The sequence below is a fragment of the Protopterus annectens genome, chromosome 9.part0 (assembly GCF_019279795.1).
Source record: "Protopterus annectens isolate FY-2018-M chromosome 9.part0, PAN1.0, whole genome shotgun sequence".
NCBI classification, from domain to species: Eukaryota; Metazoa; Chordata; order Ceratodontiformes; family Protopteridae; genus Protopterus; species Protopterus annectens.
The window spans coordinates 315,571,326-315,590,687 of NC_056743.1; the positions used below are offsets into that span (position 1 = coordinate 315,571,326).

General features: G+C 45.2%; 1 protein-coding gene across 1 annotated transcript in view; it reads left to right on the forward strand.

Annotated features, from left to right (window-relative positions):
• The first annotated feature begins 8,016 nt into the window (after positions 1-8,016).
• The window catches only part of UBE2G1 (ubiquitin conjugating enzyme E2 G1), a 685,202-nt gene continuing 673,856 nt past the window's right edge, over positions 8,017-19,362 (forward strand). The window contains exon 1 of the mRNA XM_044082100.1: positions 8,017-8,123. Coding sequence (XP_043938035.1) covers positions 8,017-8,123 — 107 coding nt within the window. The remainder of the gene's footprint in view (positions 8,124-19,362) is intronic.

A 19,362-nucleotide genomic window follows, 5' to 3' on the forward strand; every position in this document is an offset into this window, starting at 1 on the left:
TTGAGGTATTTGATTTCCACAAGAAATAAAATTGTTAACTTTTACTGACATCAGTTTAGATCAAGAAAAAGGATCCCCAATGGGATACTTAGCTTAGTTGAAGACTTTGGATCTGAAACTCGAAAAGGAAAATTTCAGGAGTCTGCCAACCAGCACTTGCGAACTGCTTCTGCTTCAGGCACCACACGGCAAGAAAGACTGATGTAATGGTATCGGCTGCATGCTCTATACCCCTGACTACCTGACGTCATGGAAGATGAGACAGCAACCAACGCAGGACCCAAGACTTTGATAATCAGGCCGACTGAGGGCTACCTGCAAGCAGATAACCCAAATGTGATGACTGCAACAGTGAAACACGAAGAACATCTGTCAGATCCAGCTTCATACAGGCTGATTTCAATACTAAATCATGATTATAAAGTGTTTGTCTATAATGGCTAAAGGAATGGCAAAAATGATACCGATATGGATCAGTGTGATTTTGTGGAGGGGTGGCAAATATTTGACAACATAAACAGAACAGTGATGATCCAGAGGGAAGCAGAATATAAGAAAATACCAGGTGGGTCTTGATGCAGCGAAAGCATTTCACAGAGTAAGCTGGGATTTTATGAGCAGAGCAATGGAAGCATTTGCATTCCCTGATAAAATTAAAAGGTTGATTAGGAGGATATATGAAGGATCTGAGGAGAAAATTTAAAAGTGGATGGGGTCCTTTCTGATGATTTCTGCTTGTACAGAGGAACTAGGCAGGGGTCCTCTCTCTCCTTTGTTACTTGCATTATATGTAAAATCATTGGCAAAGAAAATAAGGGACTCAGAAATTCAAGGATATAATTGGTATGGTAGTCAAGAAAAGCTGGCTCTATTTGCAAATGACATTATTTTACACCTGACAAAACTAGAAAGGGACATTACAGTGCTGTGGAACATACTGAGACAGTTTCAGACCATTTCAAGATACAAAATTAATGAAGCTAAAACAAAAGCAACAGAGGTCAATTATGTACCCACATATGAATTGGTTCAGCAATACCCATATTTATGGGGACATGACAAAATGAAGTATTTGGGAGTATGGATTGAAAATGATACGGGTTTGGCAGCTAAGGATATGTGGGAAGGGACTAAAAAGATAATACAAAAACTGAGAAAATGGAAGCTGTTATATTGGGTATCGGTACTAAGATACAAGCAATTAAAATGTTTTGATTCCCTTTAGACTTCCTTGTACACTGGTCAGGCATATTTTTATCAACCAGAGGAGAATGTGTGGAACGCAATCAAAAAGAGCTGAAGGACTTTATCTGGGAGGGAAACACAGCAAGAGTCAAGGGGGATAATCTTATTCTTCCAATAGAACACTGCGGATTGGGATTACCCAAGTTGAATGGGGTGTTTTAGAGCAACATAGTTAAGGCTCCTATATATAGCACAAGCAGAAACCTGTAATTCTAAGTGGAAAGAGATGATGACAAAACAGGTAGAGACTGGGATATTGGATGCAGACATTTAAGGAGAACAATAATTATACAGAATATTATATTCATAAAGTAGCAGAAGGCCTTCTAAGAACTAAGCCAACACGGGAATGGAAAAATGAGATTCGGCTGATAGGGGATGAGTGGAATTAGGGATACAGACAATAGGCAAGAGGGGGTGGGAATACATGGTTGAAAACTGGCAAAGGAACCAAGGTATTAGGAGCAAATTCCTAGAGAGTGTAAGGTAATAGAATGGGAAGATGCCAAGAACTTATTTGGACTGCAGGCTAGAGATTTTTATTAGAATCTAGAACAGATGTTGCCATTAAGAAAGGAATTAGTAGAGCATGCAAAATACTGCATGATAACTATAAGAATCAATCAGAGAAGGTTAGGATGGATTGGGAAGAGAGATTAGATGAGCAATTCACAAACAATGAGGGATATATGCATGTCTCCCAAATTTGCAACAAAATCTAGAGGATTTAGAATTTTTGCCTGGAAGTGCTTACACAAGTATTTTTATATCCCAAGCAGCATCAAAGAATTTTTCCTAAAGTAGACGGCAAATACTTGAGGTGTGATGGGGCAGAACGGGGTAACTGAGAAAAAGAAGTTGTCTTACCATAACGTTCCATCTGTGTCATTGATCTTTGTTCATTCATTACTGATGGGTTATTGGTTCCATCCTCGGAACCAAGCCAGCCATATATCAAGCTCGCATCAGCCAAAAACTCTCGAGCCAAGGTCCTATCCAGAATGCTCTGCTCCCTGTTACCTCAGATCGAGTTTGCAAGTTGACAGACAAAAGTAGATGCTACCTCTGGTCATAACAGACCTACAATAAAGGAGTATATGAGATCAGCCAGGAACCTCCTGTGGGGGATGGAGGGTGGGGAGTAATGAATGAACAAAGATCAAAAACACAGATAGAACATTATGGTAAGACATAACTTCTTTATCTGATGTTGTTAATCTACATTCATTCCTTACTGATTAGACAGAGTCCCCAGCTACCTGTATCCCAGGGTGGCCCTCATGAAAGGACATTCCTAAGCAACATGGAGCCAAAATAAGCTCTACTTCTGGTGGCCAAATCCAATTTATAAGGAAGAATAAAGGTATGAGGTTTGGCCCAAGTCGCAACTGAGCAAATATCACTGAGGGAAGTCTTAGAATGGAAAGCTGCTGAAGTTGCCATAGACCTTGTAGAATGTGCTTTCACTCTTTGAGGCAAGGTGATATTGTTCTTGTAAATAAAGGTAATACAATTTCTCAACCATGATGCCAATGTAACTTTCAAGACAGGATGACTTAGTCTTGGTCCAGAAAAGGACAGAAAAAGTTGGTCTGATTTACAGGTAGATTTAGTTCTGTCTAGGTAGACTCACGTTTGCCTATGAACATCCTGGGAATGCAGGCAATACTCCCCCTTATTAGAATGATTATGAAAAAATACTGGAAGGTCAATAGGCTGGTTGACAGACCACTCTGACACCACTTTTGGTAAAAGGAAGAATTAGTTCTCAGTGATACCTATCCTTATGGAAGATAAGATAGGGACGTTTGATGCATAAGGCTTGAAGTTCTGACAAGCATCTGGCCGATGTGATTGCAATGAGAAACAAAGTTTTTCACAAGAGATATTTTAAATCACACGAAGATGCAGGATCAAAGGGGGGAGCTGTTAGGGCTTGTAGGACCAAGGCCAAATCCCAAGGTTGTACTGGTTCTCTAAAGGGAGGTTTTAGGTGAAGAACCCCCTTCAATAAAGTTTTACAGAGTTTATGTGGCATGAACGAAGAATCCTGAAAACCAATGTGGAAATCTGAAATGGCAGCTAAATGCACATGAATAGTAGAGGCAGACACCCCAGAGTGGAAAAGATGTGATAAGTAATCCAAAACCACCAAAACTGGGGCTGACAAGGGGTCTAATTTGTTTATTTGCTGCCCATAGAGAAAACCGTTATCCATTTATTGAGATAGACTAGTCTGGTGGACGATTTATGAGATGCAATAAGAATACTGTCCACTGGGGACGAGAGGTTTTCCTGCCTGGCAATCACTGGAAGTGGAGAAACCAAGCCGTCAGTTTCAGGGTTGTTAGATTGGGGTGAGTCAGACCCTGCGGATGGGAGATCAATGTTGGGGGATGGAGTGATGATCCACAGTCAGTCTAGCAGGTGAGGGCCAGAGGAAGGGGAACCAAACTTGTCGAGGCCAATATGGAGCAACGAGGATCACTTTGCTTTTCAACTGCTGTGCTTTCTTCAGAAATTAGGAGATAAGGGGGAGAGGAGGATAAGCATAAAGTAGACCTGAGGGCAAAGTGTGGACTAGAGCATCTCTTGGTGACTGCCCCAAAGGGGGGGGGGATCAGGGAAAATAGTTGCTGCACTTGTAGTTGGCTGGGGAGGCAAATAGGTTGCAGCAAGGCTAGCCCCAGCGGTTGAAAATTTTTGCCACTATCACAGGGTTGAGGGACCACTTGTGAGGTTGTAGGACGCACATGCTCAACTTGTCCACTACCACGTTGGAGCTCCCGGGAATGTGCATTGCAACTAGAAAAAGGTTGGAAGCTATCGCCCATTGCCATATTCTTAAGACCTCTTGGCATAACGGATAATATCTGGTGCCCCCCTTGCTTGTTGAGGTACCAGACCACTGATATGTTGTCTGATTGGATTGCAATATTCCATGACAGAAGGATAGAATGGAAAGCTTGCAATGCTAGTAGCACTGCCCTCAGTTCCAGGACACTGGTATGCAAAAGAGCTTCTGTCTCTGACCAGATGCCTTGGACCGAGTTCCCCTGACATAGCCCACCCACCCCATCAGGGAGATGTCCATGGTCACCGTGGCTTTCGGCTGATGGGGGCTAAAGGGGCGAGACCATTATTGGGGATTTTGAGACATCCACCGAAGTAAATCTTGCTTGCATCTCTGAGTTACACTTATCTAAAAGGACAAAGGATGTTGTAGAGGGTAACACTGAGTGAGAAGTAACCACAGGAGTCACATGTGGAATCTGTCTAGAGGAAAAATGGTGATTGAGGCTGCCATTGATCCCAAGAGTTGTAGTATGGATCGAGCAGAAGATTTGTGGTGACAGAACAGCAGCTAAACATGTTGCCTTATTCTTTGAAGTCTGTGGTCTGGGAGAGATGCTGTGCAATTTCCTGTGTCCGACAGTACCCTGATTAATTCTAAAGACTGTGCTGGGGTCGTGTTGGACTTCTCCCAGTTTATAGTGATTCCCAGGCATTGTGCTGTGAGGAGTGTATAGTGTAGGGCTTCTTCCAGTAGACACTTGGTGGGGGCACTAAGGGTCCAGTCATCTAGATATGGAAACACCTGGAATCCTTGAAGTCATATGTGTGCAATAACCACTGCCATGCATTTGGTGAACACACTGGGGGCTGTAGAGATTCCGAACGGCAGTGCTCAAAATTGGTAGTGAATGGCTCCTACGCAGAAGCGGAGGTATCTTCTTGAGCATTTGTCCATTTTTATGTGGTAATACACATCTTGAACATCTACAGAGAACATCCAATTGTCTTTTCCAAGAAGAGGAAGGATAGACTGAACCGTGACCATCTGGAATTTCTCTTTTTTTACAAATTTGTTCAGTGTGCTGAGATCCAGAATTGGTCTCCAGTCCCCTGTCTTTTTTGGCACTAAAAAGAAACTTGAGTAAAAAACGGATTTTATCTGGTCTGGTGGGGGGCCATTTGGATGACTCCTTTTTTGTAGCAGCTTTTGAATTTCATGTGCTGCTGCTTCCCTTTGATGAGGTGGAACGTTGGGTAATTCTCTGGATGAGGTTGGACAAAGATGGAAGGGGATGCGATAGACTCTGGATATTATCCGTTGTACCCAAGAGTCGGTGGTTTCTCCAGGCAGTGGGGTACAAGGAAAAATGACCCCCGACTGCTTCCAGAGGTGAGCAGTCGAGCAACTCTTCAGGAGCGCTGATAGGGTTGGCCAGAGAAAGAATCTCTGGAACCCCGGTTTCCTGGACCTCCTCTGCCCTGAAAGAGGCGTCTTCCATTGGAGTTTCCCCCTCTGCCTCTAGGGGAGAACTCGGCATGTGCATCATGGAAAGAGCCCTGTGATTTCCTGTGCCACATCTTCCCACTCTGATTTCTGGAGTAGAATCATTGAGGGAGTGGAGTGTCTGACACCAATGGCAGATACGGTCTTGCCATCTTGCTTGCATCTTTCCAGCGTATCTTTAACTTTAGGGCCAAACAAAGAAGCGGCCTTGATGGGGGGCGTTCATAAAGGAGGCCTTAAAGAGTCCAGAAAGTCACAAAGAGGTGCATCTGGGCATGTCGTCTGGTGACTATACCTGCGCCTGCCACTCTAGCCACTCCTTCCATTGTGTGTGAAATAAGACGCATGGAAAAATTGGATATGGATTCTAGGGTGGCCATCTGAGAAGCTACATTGTCATGGACCTCATCAGAAACAGCTCCTGCCAAGGTTTCAGAGAGTTGGTTGATAAGATCCCTCTGGAGCCTCGTAAAGTGTGCCAAACAGTTAAAAGACCTTTCGGCGAACGTCGATGAAGCAAACACACTCTTCCCGAGTCTATCACCTGGGACTCCTTGTTGGGCAGATGGACAGCTTGGCTCTCTCCTGCTAAGTCTTTCTTGGTTGCAACCACCACCACCATGGCATCTACTGGAAGACCTCTTGACCAATGGGGATGCTCAGCTGGGGGAGATAAGATCTTGTCAGGCCTCTGCAGTGTAGCTTCCATGGTGTCACGAGCCTTCCATGAACGCTTGACGATGAGCTGGACAAGCTCATCGGCCATTGGGGTAACCCAGGAGATGCACAAAAGGCCTGCAAGAATACAGATTCCTTTGAGGAAGGATTAGAGGGCTTCCAGTCACCCCTCTTTCCTAAGGATCTTGAGGATGTCACCAAAGGACACCTCATCAGAGGGTGACTGTGGAGACCCTTCCCTATCATCAAAGTCCGTATCTTTGGTCAAAGACTCCTCACTGGAGTCCATGTGCTTCCTCTTGCATGAAGTCTTGCGAGGTACTTCCTCAGTGGGAGGTTCTGGGGAAGACTGCAAAGAGGGGGTCTCCCAAGGGGGAGAAACCTGAGGCCCTTGTGCACCATGTCCAGTGGTTGTGGCTTGTGAGAGTTGCGGCACAGAGGGGGGAGAGGACTCCGACATGTGGGGTTTGCCAGGGGAGGCAAACGCCCTCTCCATGGCCTGGAAGGCTGGCCCACCCAAAGAGGGATGGAAACCCAGAACCGAGCATGACAAGCTCAGAACCGGGGTCACACCCTGCTCTGATGAGCAGACCCCAGGCCAGGAGTCTCAACCGGACTGTGAAGCATGAGAGAGGGAGGATTCCTGGAGGGTGCCATAGAAAAAAATTGGTGTGGAACAAAGAATGCCCTCCCCCATAGCACAGCCACTAGCCTGAGAAGAGCCCGATGCCCAGTGCACCGAGGGCCACAAGGACGGCTCCAAAGTGAAATCCACTATTGGGGTTGGAGGGAGGGAAGCTGCTGTTGGAGGAATGGGCTTCGATACTTGGGTGGAAGTCAAAGGAGGAGGAGGAGTGTACATTGGAGTATGAGGAGAAATACGTTCACCTGAAGGAGGGGAACGTAGGTTTAGAGAGACCCCTGGCCACAAGCAACTGGTCAACAAGCCGCAACTCATCTTGTTCAGAGAGGCTTCTGGTTGACCTCATAGAGAAACATGAAGGTGATTATGGCCTTTCTAGAAAAGGGCTATATTGGCTACCAACGAATGGATCCAAAGGAGAGTACTTGTTCCTTGATAATTTGAGTGGTGCAGAGCCTGGAACCAAGGATGTCTGCACTGAGGAAAATGGGGTCAAACTAGTCTGTGCCAATGAAGGCAGCACCACAGAAGTTGAAGGTGTGCTGTCGAGGAAGGTGTCTGCACCGGTAACAATGACGGTGCCGAAAATGACTGACCGAAGAGCATATTGGTGCCGAAAGTGTCTGCACCATGGAGGACAGTATCGTCAGACTCTGGGCCGAAGGGGATTGCACCAACGGTGCCGAAGGAGACTGTACCTGCAGTGACTGTACCGGTAAGGGCTGCGACAGAACTGTCGGAATTGTGTGTGCACTTCAACTCCAGTGTCGATAAGGAGGACATGGCTGGAGCAAGAATCAACTGGGGCGGTGCCGTGCCTGGAGCCGAAAGGGTCACAGGTGGCTGCACTGAAGTAGCAATTTTCACTTTCTTATGAGTTGACTCCCTGCGATCTCCAGGGGGAGATTGTGAGCGACCTCAATGAGGAAGAACGCCTCCTACAGGGTTTAACAGAAGCAGGTGAGCCCTCCAACCCAGAGATAGCCTCACAGAAAGGAGATTTGAGGAGACCTTTCAGGATTAACTTATTTCTCTCGTTAATGGTCCTGATTGAAACATTTCTACAAATCCCACATGGGAGATCCACAGTAAGGTGGGAGACATTCAAACAATAGAGATATAACTCATGGCTATTGGAAAGCGGTAACCTATGGCTGCAGTCCTTACACTGTTAAAAACCAACACTACTTTTCTTGTCCGACATAATGATGTGGAGAAGAACAACAGTACCAAGAATAAGAAAGGCTACCCAAAAGGGTAAGAAAAGAGAGAAAGAAGGAAGGATTACCAACGATGGTAATGAAGAATTAGACTAAAGAGATAGAGTCTTAAAGATACGAATGGGTAGGAGAATAATAAAAATAACTGAAAAACTTTTATAGTAGTAACAATATATAAACTTTCAAAACTTATTCACTTAGCTGAGAGAGAGTCTTGACATAGCTGTACAGCAAAGTGGCAAACAAGATCTGAGATAACAGGGAAGCACAGCATTCTGGGTAGGACCTTGGCACAAGAGGTTTTGGCTGATGCAAGCTTGATATATGGTCAGCTCGGTTCTGAGGATGGAACTGATAACCTATCAGTAAGGAATTAACGAAGATTAACAACATCAGATCATATTTTCTGGAAGTGTAATGAGTTGGTAAACTTTAAAGATTCCCTACAGAATGCTCTGCTTGAGATGCAGGGTGAGCAAAATGGGGTAACTACGGAAATTATTTTTTTAAGATATGATACAAAATCAGAATTGCTTAGACACAGCAAGGCCTTGCTGAGTCTAATTATGATGACTGCCAAAAAGTAATTACTAGAAAATGGAAATCAAAGTCTAAACTAACTTTACTAAAAGTAGTGAACACAGTAACAGAGATAAAACAACGAACTGGGATATTTAGAAAAGAGTAGGAGGAAATTTCATAGAAAAAAATGTTAACTGTAGGATCAATACATAGGAGGAATGAGGTTTAAAAGAGTGCAGGATTTGAATGAGCTATGTAATGGCTAACAATAGCTGGATATGTTAAAAGAGATGTATAATGTTTGCAACTACAGTTGTGTCGGCACTCTTTGGAATGTATAATGTTTGCAGCAGAGATTGTGTCACTACAGTTTGTCATTTACATAAATGTAACATGGCCTATATCAAACATGATAATTTAATAAAGATGTTGCTGGTTTCAAAAAAAGAAATGCAGAGTGCAAATACCAGTGTTACAAGACATGCATTTAGAAAGAACTGAGTATGTAAATTTGATAAAGAATGAATTTTGGGATGGATATTTAGCAGAATATCGGGGAAAAAGGAATAGGGGAGTACTTTTTCTAATTGCTACAGCTCCAACAATGGGGAAAAAAAGACAGTACTGATAGATTTGTGGTAGTGAAGGGTTACTGGCAAGGGAGGAGCATCACGCTGGCATGTATTTATATCCCGCTTAAAACTGCTATCATGGAGTGTAAAAAAATTTTGGAAGAAAAAAGTTATGTCTTGCCATAACATTTCATCTGTGTTGTTGATCTTCATTCATTCATTACTGATTGGTTATCGGTTCCATCCTTGGAACTGAGCTGGCCATATATCAAGCTCGCATCAGCCAAAAATTCTCAAGCCAAGGTCCTACCCAGAAAGCTCTGCTCCCTGTTAACTCGGATCGAGTTTGCAAGTTGATACACAAAAGTAGAGGCTACCTCTGGTCATAACAGACCTACAATAAAGGCGTATATGAGATAATCGGGAACTTCCGTAGGGGGACGGAGGGTGGGAAGTAATGAATGAATGAAGATTAACAACACAGATGGAACGTTATGGCAAGACAACTTCTTTAGCTGATGTTGTTAATCTTTGTTCATTCTTTACTGATGGGACAGAGTCCCCAGCTACCTGTATCCCTGGGTGGCCCACATGGAAGGACATTCCTGAGCACCATGAAGCCAAAGGAAGCTCTACCTCTGGAGGCCAAATCCAAATTTTAATGAAGAATAAAGGTATGAGATTTGGCCCAAGTCGCAGCTGAGCAGATATCATTGAGGGAAGCCTTAGCATGAAAAGCTGCTGAAGTTGCCATAGACCTGGTAGAATGTGTGCCTTTACTCTGTGAGGCAAGGTAACATTGTTCTTGTTGTAGATAAAGGTAATGCAATTTCTCAACCGTGAAGCCAGTGCAACTTTTGAGACAGGATGACCCATCTTGGTCCAGAAAAGGCTAGAAATAGTTGGTCTAATTTACAGGTAGATTTTGTTCTGTCCAGATAAAATCATATTTGCCAATGAACATCCAAGAAGTGGAGGCAATACTCTCCCCTGTTAGAGTGGTTAGGAAAACATACTGGAAGGTCAATAGATTGGTTGATAGACCACTCTGACACCACTTTTAGGAAAAAAGAGGAATTAGTTCTCAGTGATACCCTATCCTTATGGAAGATAAGATAGGGGGTTTGATGCATAAGGCTTGAAGTTCTGACAAGCATCTGGCCAATGTGATTGCAATTAGAAATAAAGTTTTCCACGAGAGATATTTTAAATCGCATGAAGATGCAGGTTCAAAGAGGGGAGCTGTTAGGGCTTGCAGGACCAAGGCCAAACCCCACGGTTGTGCTGGTTCTCTAAAGGAAGGTTTTAGGTGGAGAACCCCCTTCAAGAATGTTTTACAGAGTCTATGTGACATGAGCGAAGAATCCTGAAAACCAATGTGGAAATTCAAAATGGCAGCTAAATGCACACAAATAGAGCAGACACCCCAGAGTGGAAAAGGTGGGATAAGTAATAAAAAAAAAACATTGAAACTAGGGCTGACAAAGGATCTAACTGTATATTTGCTGCCCATAGAGAGAACCTTTTCCATTTATTGAGATAGTCTTGTGGATGATTTATGAGACGCAATAAGAATATTGTGCACTGGAGACGATAAGTTTCCCTGCCTGGCAATCATTGGAAGTGGAGCAACCAAGCTGTCAGCTTCAGGGTTGTTAGATTGGGGGAGTCAGACCCTGCGGATGGGAGATCAATGTTGGGGATGGATTGAGGATCCATGGTTGATCTAGCAGGTGAGGCCAGAGGAAGGGCAAAGTACAGTTGTGTACACTTACCATAAATGTAGATGTTCAAGTGTATTCACTGTTGCAGTTATCACACAGGTTATCTGCCTGCAGGTAGCCCTCAGTCGGCCTGAATACCACAGTCTTGGGATTTCTGTGTCGGTTGCTGTCACCTCATGACATCAGATTGTCAGGGGTATAAAATATGCAGCCAATGCCATTACATCAGTTTTTCTTGCCCCAGATGTCAGGAACCCCCAAAATAGGAAGCTATTACTTGGTGTGGAGCACCTCCAGCAAAAAGTAAATACCCCTGCCATAAAAGATGGCCATAAAGAGGATAGGTAGAAAGGATCTAGAAAACCAGGGGGATGGAGGGAGGAAAACCAGGACTGCAACAGTGAATACACTCGAACATCTACTTTTATGGTAAGTGTACACAATTGTACTATGTTCTTCATGTTTCACTATTACAGTCACCACACTTGGGTTGATTCCCAAAGCTGAGGAAGGGAGGAGGCAGTCAAAAAGTCTTAGGGCTGGCTAGCAGGCCTTGTAAGACTGTGGTAGCAAATCCAGCTCTGGATTTAGAAAAAATAGCTAAGTGGTAATGCTTGGTGAAGGTATGTACAGAACTCCTGGTTGCAACTTCCAGGATGCCCCTGGTAGGGACTCCCCTGAGAAATGCTGTAGAGGTTGAAGTAGCTCTAGTGGAATGAGTTCTGATCCCCAGAGGGGTAGGTTTTCCATGGCGCTTGTAGCAGAAATGGATGCAGTGTGCTAATGGTTTGCTTTGAAATGGCCTTGCCCTCTGCACCTGTAGCAAAGCTGACTAGCAGCTGGTCAGATTTTTTGAAAGGCTTAGTCTTGTCAAGGTAAAACCTGAGCTGTCTATGCACATCCAAGGAGTGCAGGATCCTCTCCCCTTTATTCTGAGGATTAGGGAAAAAGGTTGGCAAGTGGATGGATTGGTTTAAAGCCACACTGGATACCACCTTGGGCATAAAGAAAGGGTTAGTCCTGAGGGAAACCCTGTCAGCATGGAAAATAATGAAGGGCTCCATCATCATTAGTGCCTGTAACTCAGACACTCTTCCTGCTGAAGTAATAGCTGGAAGTAAGGCTGTTTTCCAAGAGAGGAATTTTAACTCTGCTGAAGCAGCAGGTTCAAAGGGGGGGTGAGCTTCTCCAGTACAAAGTTAAGGTCCCAGGTCAGGGTGGGAGCTCTCCTAGGGGGCCTTAAATTTTTAGCTCCTCTTAGGAACTGTTTGATGAGAGAGTGAGAAAAGAGAGGAGGCACAGTACTATAATGAACTGAGATGGCAGAGGCATGAATCTTAATGGATGAGATGGATATGTCTCTGTGGAACAGCTCTGCTAGGTAATCAAGGATTTGAGGTAAGTTGGGCACAGATGTCCTTTCCTTGAGACTGACTCCAAGAACAATATCTTTTCCACTTTTCAGCATAGGATTTCCTAGTACTAGGCCTTCTGGCCTCAAGGATGACATCCAGCACCTGTTTGCTGAGGGATGCTGGTGGTGCATTTAGGGAATAAGCCAAGCTGCAAGTTTTAGGGTTTGCTGCTGTGGATGCAAAATCGGTCCCTCCTGCTGAGACAGCAGGGAAGGTGTGTGATGTAGGTGCCAGGGTGGCACTGCTGTCAGACTGTGTAGGAGTGGGTACCAGTGCTGGCATGGCCAGTCTGGTGCAATAAGTATTGCCCTTGGCCTATCCTGTTTGATCTTGAGTAGTACCTTTAAGAGGAGGTGCAGAGGAGGAAAGGCATAAATTGAGAGGTTTTCCCATGTAAAGGATAGGGCATCCACCTTCCAGACTGTGCTGTGATGATTCCTGGTGCAAAATTTACTCAATTGGCGGTTTTGGGGGAGGCAAAAAGGTCCACCTCTGGGTTAGAAGTTTGAATGAGTAAAGGTCCAGTTTCCACTTGTGAGGGTCCAGTAGAGTTCTGCTTAAGTCATCTGCCAGTGAATTTTGCTTGCCTGGCAGGAATCGAGCTTGTAGGTGCACTTGGATGCTCAAGGTTGTGTTCCACAGAGCCATGGCTAACCTGCAGAGTGGGTAAAAATGAGTTCCGCCCTGCTTGTTTATGTACCACATAACTGTGGTGTTGTCTGTCTTTATCAGGAGCTGTCCTGGAAGGATAAGGTATTTGAAGACTGTCAGGGCATTCTGTACAGCTAGCATCTCTTTTTGATTGATATGCAGAGGAATTTGTTCTGGGCTCCATTTGCCTGCCATGTGAGCCCCCTATACATAGTCTGATGTGTCTGTTGTCAGGGTTTGGGTGGCGAGGGGTTGAGTGAAAAGGAGTCCCTTGTTGTGGGTGCATGCTTCTCCTCACCAACGGAACTCTGCCCTTAGACAAGGTATGATAGGAATCACTGTTTCCAGGTCCTGAGAATGTTGATACCAGAGACATTTTAAGTACCACTGAAGTTTCCTCATATGGATTTAGCAGAATGCATGAGGCCATGAACCCTAGGGCTTGCAGTATTTTCCTTGCAGATAGCTGGGGTTTGTTGGCCATTAGTTTGAAATAGTTTGTCAAATGGACCTGTTTTTCTGGAGTGAGGAATGCCATCTGGGAAGTTGTGTTCAAGCTTGCTCCCAGGAATACAATTTGTTGGCTGGGCACCAGTTGTGATTTCTTTTTGTTGATGGTGTACCGCAGTGAAGTTAGAAGTCCTTTTACAAATGCCAGGTGCTGAAGAAGCAATTACTGACTGTCTGCCTGAATCAGGCAATCGTCCAAGTATGGGTAGATTTGAATATTTCTCTGCCTGCAGTATGCAATGGCTGGAGCCAGGCATTTTGTGAATACTCTGAGCATAGTAGATAAGCCAAAGGAAAGTGCAGAGAACTGACAGTGCACAGAGCCTGCCCTGAAATGTAGATATTTCCTGCAAGACTTCCTTATGGGGATGTGCAGATAAGCTTCTTTTAAGTCTAGGGTGACTAACCAGGCATCCTTGGCTAGCATAGAAAGAAGCTGTTGCAGTGTAAGCATCTTGAATTTTGGGACCACCAGAAAGGTGTTGAGAATTGATAGATCCACGATAGGGTGCCAAGAGCCCTCTTTTCTGGGCACCAGGAACAGTCTGGAGTAGAAACCTTGTCCCCTTTGTTCTACTGGAACAGGTTGAATAGCCCTGATATGGAAAAGGGAAAGTACTTGCTTTTGAGCCTCTGCCACTGGTTTGGAGGAAGGACTGGCAACCCACTTGGAGTTGGCAGTGAGTGGATGTAGAATCTGTATCCCTGGGATACAATGTTTAGAACCCATCGGTCCTGAGTAATGGGCATCCAGTTTTTTGCATGAAGGGCAGGTTTTCCTCCTAGGGGCGCAAGTACTTGGGCATGGCTGGGAGGGATAATTGAAAAGTCATTGTGAACTTTTTCCATACGGAGGTAGCTTACCACTCCCTGGTTTTGAGGTGGAAACACTCCATTGTTTAGATCTCTGCATACCCTGAGAATGTAGTCTTGGTGGTCTGTTTCCCCTGGGTTTAGACTCAGAAGGCCTGAGAGGGACTGAAAAGGGCCAGTTTTCTGAAGGCCAATGCCTACTGAATCTAGGTGGCTGCACCTGTAAGAAATCTTTGATGGTTTGCATAGATTTAGCTTTTTCTTCCATCTTTTTAAGTACTACTGCTTTTGTACCAAACAATTGCTCCTAATTTAATGGAGCATATACCAATTTTGCTTTGACACGGTCAGGCAAAACTTGTTCCTTTAGCCAAGCATGCCTTCTCAGTACAGACCCAGTGACAGCAGCCCTGCAAGATGCTTCTAAGGCATCAAACCCACACTGCAAAGTATGTTTACTAACTTGGTTTGCAGAATGCATTAACTCTTGTTAATCTTTATTTTCTGCACAATCTGGAAGTAACACCATTGTTTGTTTAATTAGTTCCATAATATGTTGCTGGTACTTCAACATGTGAAACTGGCAATTCAAAGCCCTGATGGCAAGAGTTGCAGAGGTATATACCTTCTTACCCCATCTGTCTAAAGCTCTAGAACCCCTGTTGAAGGGGTAGGGGTTTTGGCTGTAGTAGCCTTAATGTCTTTAGGTCCGTGGGAAATGGTCTCTGGATCCATAGTAGGATTCTTAAAGATAAATTTGTGAGAGTCATGTACTCTGTAGTACCTGTCAAGTTTTCTAGGAGCTGGTGGTAAGGTGTCAGGAGTAAGGCTGGACTTCAAGAAGACATCATTTACAATATCCAGGACAAGGGGGTATAGCTAGAAACCTGTGCTGAGGCAAACCTAAAAATTCCCTGAGTCTCTTTTTGTACTGAGGATACTTCTGGCATTCCCAGTGGAAATGCTCTCTTAAAGTATGTAAGGTTTCACCAAAAGAAAAATCCTCTGGAGGGGAGGCAGAGGAAATGGATTCCTCTGCATCTAAGTCCTCATAGATTGATAAGGGTATGTCCTGGTAATCAGAAGGGTCAGAGTCATCAGACTCCTGATTTGTAGAATCAGAAGGAAATTCAATTATTTGTCTTTTGGCAGGGGAAGGCTGGCTTCCCCTAATTACAGTAATAATGTCTTCAGCCATTCTAAGCATTTGTTTTTGCAGCATAGGAGCTTGAGCATATGCTTTGGACATCAGTTTTCTAGGTGTAGTGCAAACTCTGGGCCTGAGAAACTCGGTAGTTTTAGTTGGAAATGAAGTTGTCAGTTTAATATGAATATCGGTAGGTCAAAATACACCCTCAGAAGCTGGTGCCTGCACAGTGCCTCCGGACCCATCCAAGGTAGAGACATCCGTGGGTTCCATAGTCGAAGAAGCATCTCGCAGCATACCGGACACCGAATGGGTCTCAGCAGAGGCATGAGAATATGTAGAAGCAGGCATCAGGAGCTGCAAAGGCGCCTCACTGAGAACAGGTGGACTGGCGACTAGCTTAGTGGAAGCGTCGTCGGCAGTTTTTGACCTATGCGGCCTGTCTCTGGGCATTTTCAGAAGATCAGTAGTCGAATGGCTTACCGGAGCCATTTTTGAATACAGGGAACGAGAGCAAAAGAATTTAGCTACAAAAATAGCCCAAAGAAGAATGGTTTGGGAGTTAAGGCACAAAACTGACAGCGAGGGATGTCGTGGTCTGGGCCTAAACAGGTGATGCAGTAAGAATGAAAATCTCTGTGAGGTATTTGCTTTCCACAGGCAAGACAATTGTTAATTTTTTTTTTTTTTTACATCGGTTAGAGCAAGAAAAAAGAATCCCCAATGGGGTACTTAGCTTTAGAAGACTTCGGGTCTGAAACTCGAAAAAAACCCGAAAATTTCAGGTAGTGGCCAACCGGCACTTGTGAACTGCTTCTGTTTTGGACTCTTTCTCGGCAAGAAAGACTGATGTAATGGCATCGGCTGCATGTTTTATACCACTGACGACCTGACGTCATGGAAGAGGTGACAGCAACCGATGCAGAAATCAAAAGACTCTGATATTCGGGCTGACTGAGGGCTACCTGCAGGCAGATAACCCAAGTAAGATGACTGCAACAATGAAACAAAAAGGACATCAAGACTTGTCGAGGCCAATATGGAGAAACAAGGATCACTTTGCTTTTCAACTGCCAAGCTTTCTTCAGAAACTGGGAGATGAGGGGAAGAGGTGGATAAGCATAAAGTAGACCAGAGGGCCAAGCGTGGACTAGAGCATCTCTTGGTGACTGTCTCTAATGGGGGATCAGGGCAAAATAGCTGCTGCACTTGAAGTTGGTTGGGGAGGCGAATAGATCGCAGCAAGGGTGGCCCCAGTGGTTGAAGATCTTTGCCGCTATCACAGGATTGAGGGACCACTTGTAAGGTTGCAGAATGCACCTGCTCAATTTGTCCACTATCACACTGGAGCTCCCAAGAATGTGCACTGCAATTAGAAAGAGGTTGGAAGCTATCACCCACTGCCATATTCTCAAGGCCTCTTGGCATAATGGGTAAGATCTGGTGCCCCCTTTCTTTTTGATGTACCAGACCACTGACGTTGTCTGACTGGATCGCAATAGTCCCTGATGCAAGGATGGAATGAAATGCTTGCAACATTAGTAGCACCACCCTCCATTCCAGGACATTGATATGCAAAAGAGCCTCCATCTCCGACCAGGTGCCTTGGACCGAGGTTCCCTGACACAGCCCCCCACCACCACATCAGGGAGGTGTCCTTGGTCACTGTGGCTTTGGGCTGAAGGGGCGAGACCAATGTTGGGGATTTCAAGATGTCCACCAGAGTAAATCTTGCTTGCACCTCTGAGTTACACTTATCTGAAAACACAAAGGATGTCGTAGAGGGTACCACACAGTAACCACTGAAGGAGCCTCATGTGGAATCGGGCTAGAGGAACAATGGTGATCGAGGCTGTCATTGACCCCAAGAGTTAGAGTATAGATTGAGCGGGAGATTTGTGGTGACAGAGCAGCGACTGAACCTGTTGCCTTATTCTTTGAAGCCTGTGGTCCGGAAGAGATGCTGTGCAATTTCTCATGTCAAACAGTACCCCTATGAATCCCAAAGACTGAGCTGGGGTGGTGTTGGACTTCTCCCAGTTTATAGTAATTCCCAGGCATTGTGCTGTGAGGAAAGTGTAGTGCAGGGCTTCTTCCAGTAGACGCTTGGTGGGGGCAGTGAGGAGCCAGTCATCTAGATATGGAAATGCCTGGAATCCTTGAAAGTCACAAGTGAGAGTGATAACCACTGCCATGCATTTGACGAACACTCTGGGGGCTGTAGAGAGACCGAAGGGCAGAGCTCAAAATTGGTAGTGACTGGCTCCTATGCAGAAGTGGAGGTATCTTCTTGAGCATTTGTCCATTTTTATGTGGTAATACATATTTTGAAGATCTACAGAGCACATCCAATCATCTTCTTCCAGGAGAGGAAGTACAGACTGAAGAGTGACCATCTGGAATTTTTGTTTTTACAAACTTGTTCAGTGTACTGAGATCCAGAATTGTTATCCAGTCCCCTGTCTTTTTTGGCACTAAAAAGAACCCTGAGTAAAAACCGGATCATATCTGGTCTGGGGGGACCATCTGGATGACTCTCTTTTTGTAGCAGCTTTTGGATTTTGTGTGCTGCTGCTTCCCTTTGACTGGGTGGAACATTGGGTAATGCTCGGGATGAGGTTGGACAAAGATGGAAGGGGATGCAATATCCTCTGGATATTATCCGTTGTACCCAAGAGTCTGTGGTTATATTTCACTAGGCAGTGGGGTACAAGGAAAAACGACCCTGACCACTTCCAGAGGTGAGCAGTCGGGCAACGCTTCAGGAGCGCTGATAGGGTTGGCCAGAGAAAGAATCTCTGGAACCCTAGTTTCACGGACCTCCTCTGCCCCAAAAGGGGCATCTTCCATTGGAGTTCCCCCTCTGCCTCTAGGGGAGAACTCGGCACATGCGTCATGGAAAGAGCCCTGTGATTTCCTGTGCCACATCCTCCTGCTCCTCTGATTTCTGGAGTAGAATCATTGAGGAGTGGAATGTCTGACACCAACAGCAGATAGGGTCTTGCCATCTTGTTCGCATCATCCCAGCTTATCTTTAACTTTGGGGCCAAACAGAGAAGCGGCCTCAATGGGGGCATTCATGAAGGAAGCCTTAAAGCAGTCTTCAAAGGCGCATCCAGGCATGTCATTTGGTGACTATACCCACGCTGCTGCTCCTTCCATTGTGTGTGGCTGTCTGAGAAGCTACGTTGTCACGGACCTCATCAGAAACAGATCCCACCAAGGTTTCAGAAAGATGGTTGATAAGATCCATCCGAAGCCTCTTAAAGTGTGCCAAATAGTTCAAAGAACTTACAGCGAAGGTCGATGAAGCAAACACATGCTTCCCTAGTCTATCACCTGGGACTCCTTGCTGGGCGGATGGACAGTTTGGCTCTCCTCTGCCAAGTCTTTCTTAGTTGCAGCCATCACCACCATGGCATCTACTGGAAGACCTCGTGACCAATGGGGATGCCCAGCTGGGGGCGATATTTTATCCAGCCTCCATGGTATCGCTTCCAGGATGTCAGGATCTTTCCATGAATGCTGGATGATGAGCTGGACAAGCTCATTGGATGGTGGGGTAACCCAGGATGTAGGGGGCCGGGCACAAAAGGTCTGCAGGAATACGGATTCCTCTGAGGAAGGATTTAGAGGACTGCCAGTCACCTCCCTGTCTAAGAATCTCGAGGATGTCACCAAAGGACACCTCATCAGAGGGTGACCATGGGGATCTTTCCACGTCATCAAAGTCCATATCTTCGGTCAAAGACTCCTCAGTGGAGTCCATGTGGTTCCTCTTGCATGATGCTTTGGGGGCTACTTCCTCAGTGGGAGGTTCTGGGGAAGACTGCAAAGATAGGGTCTCCTGAGGAGGAGAAAAGTGAGGCCCTTGTGCCCGGAGGTTGTGGCTTGTGAGAGTTGTGGCACAGAGGTGGGAGGG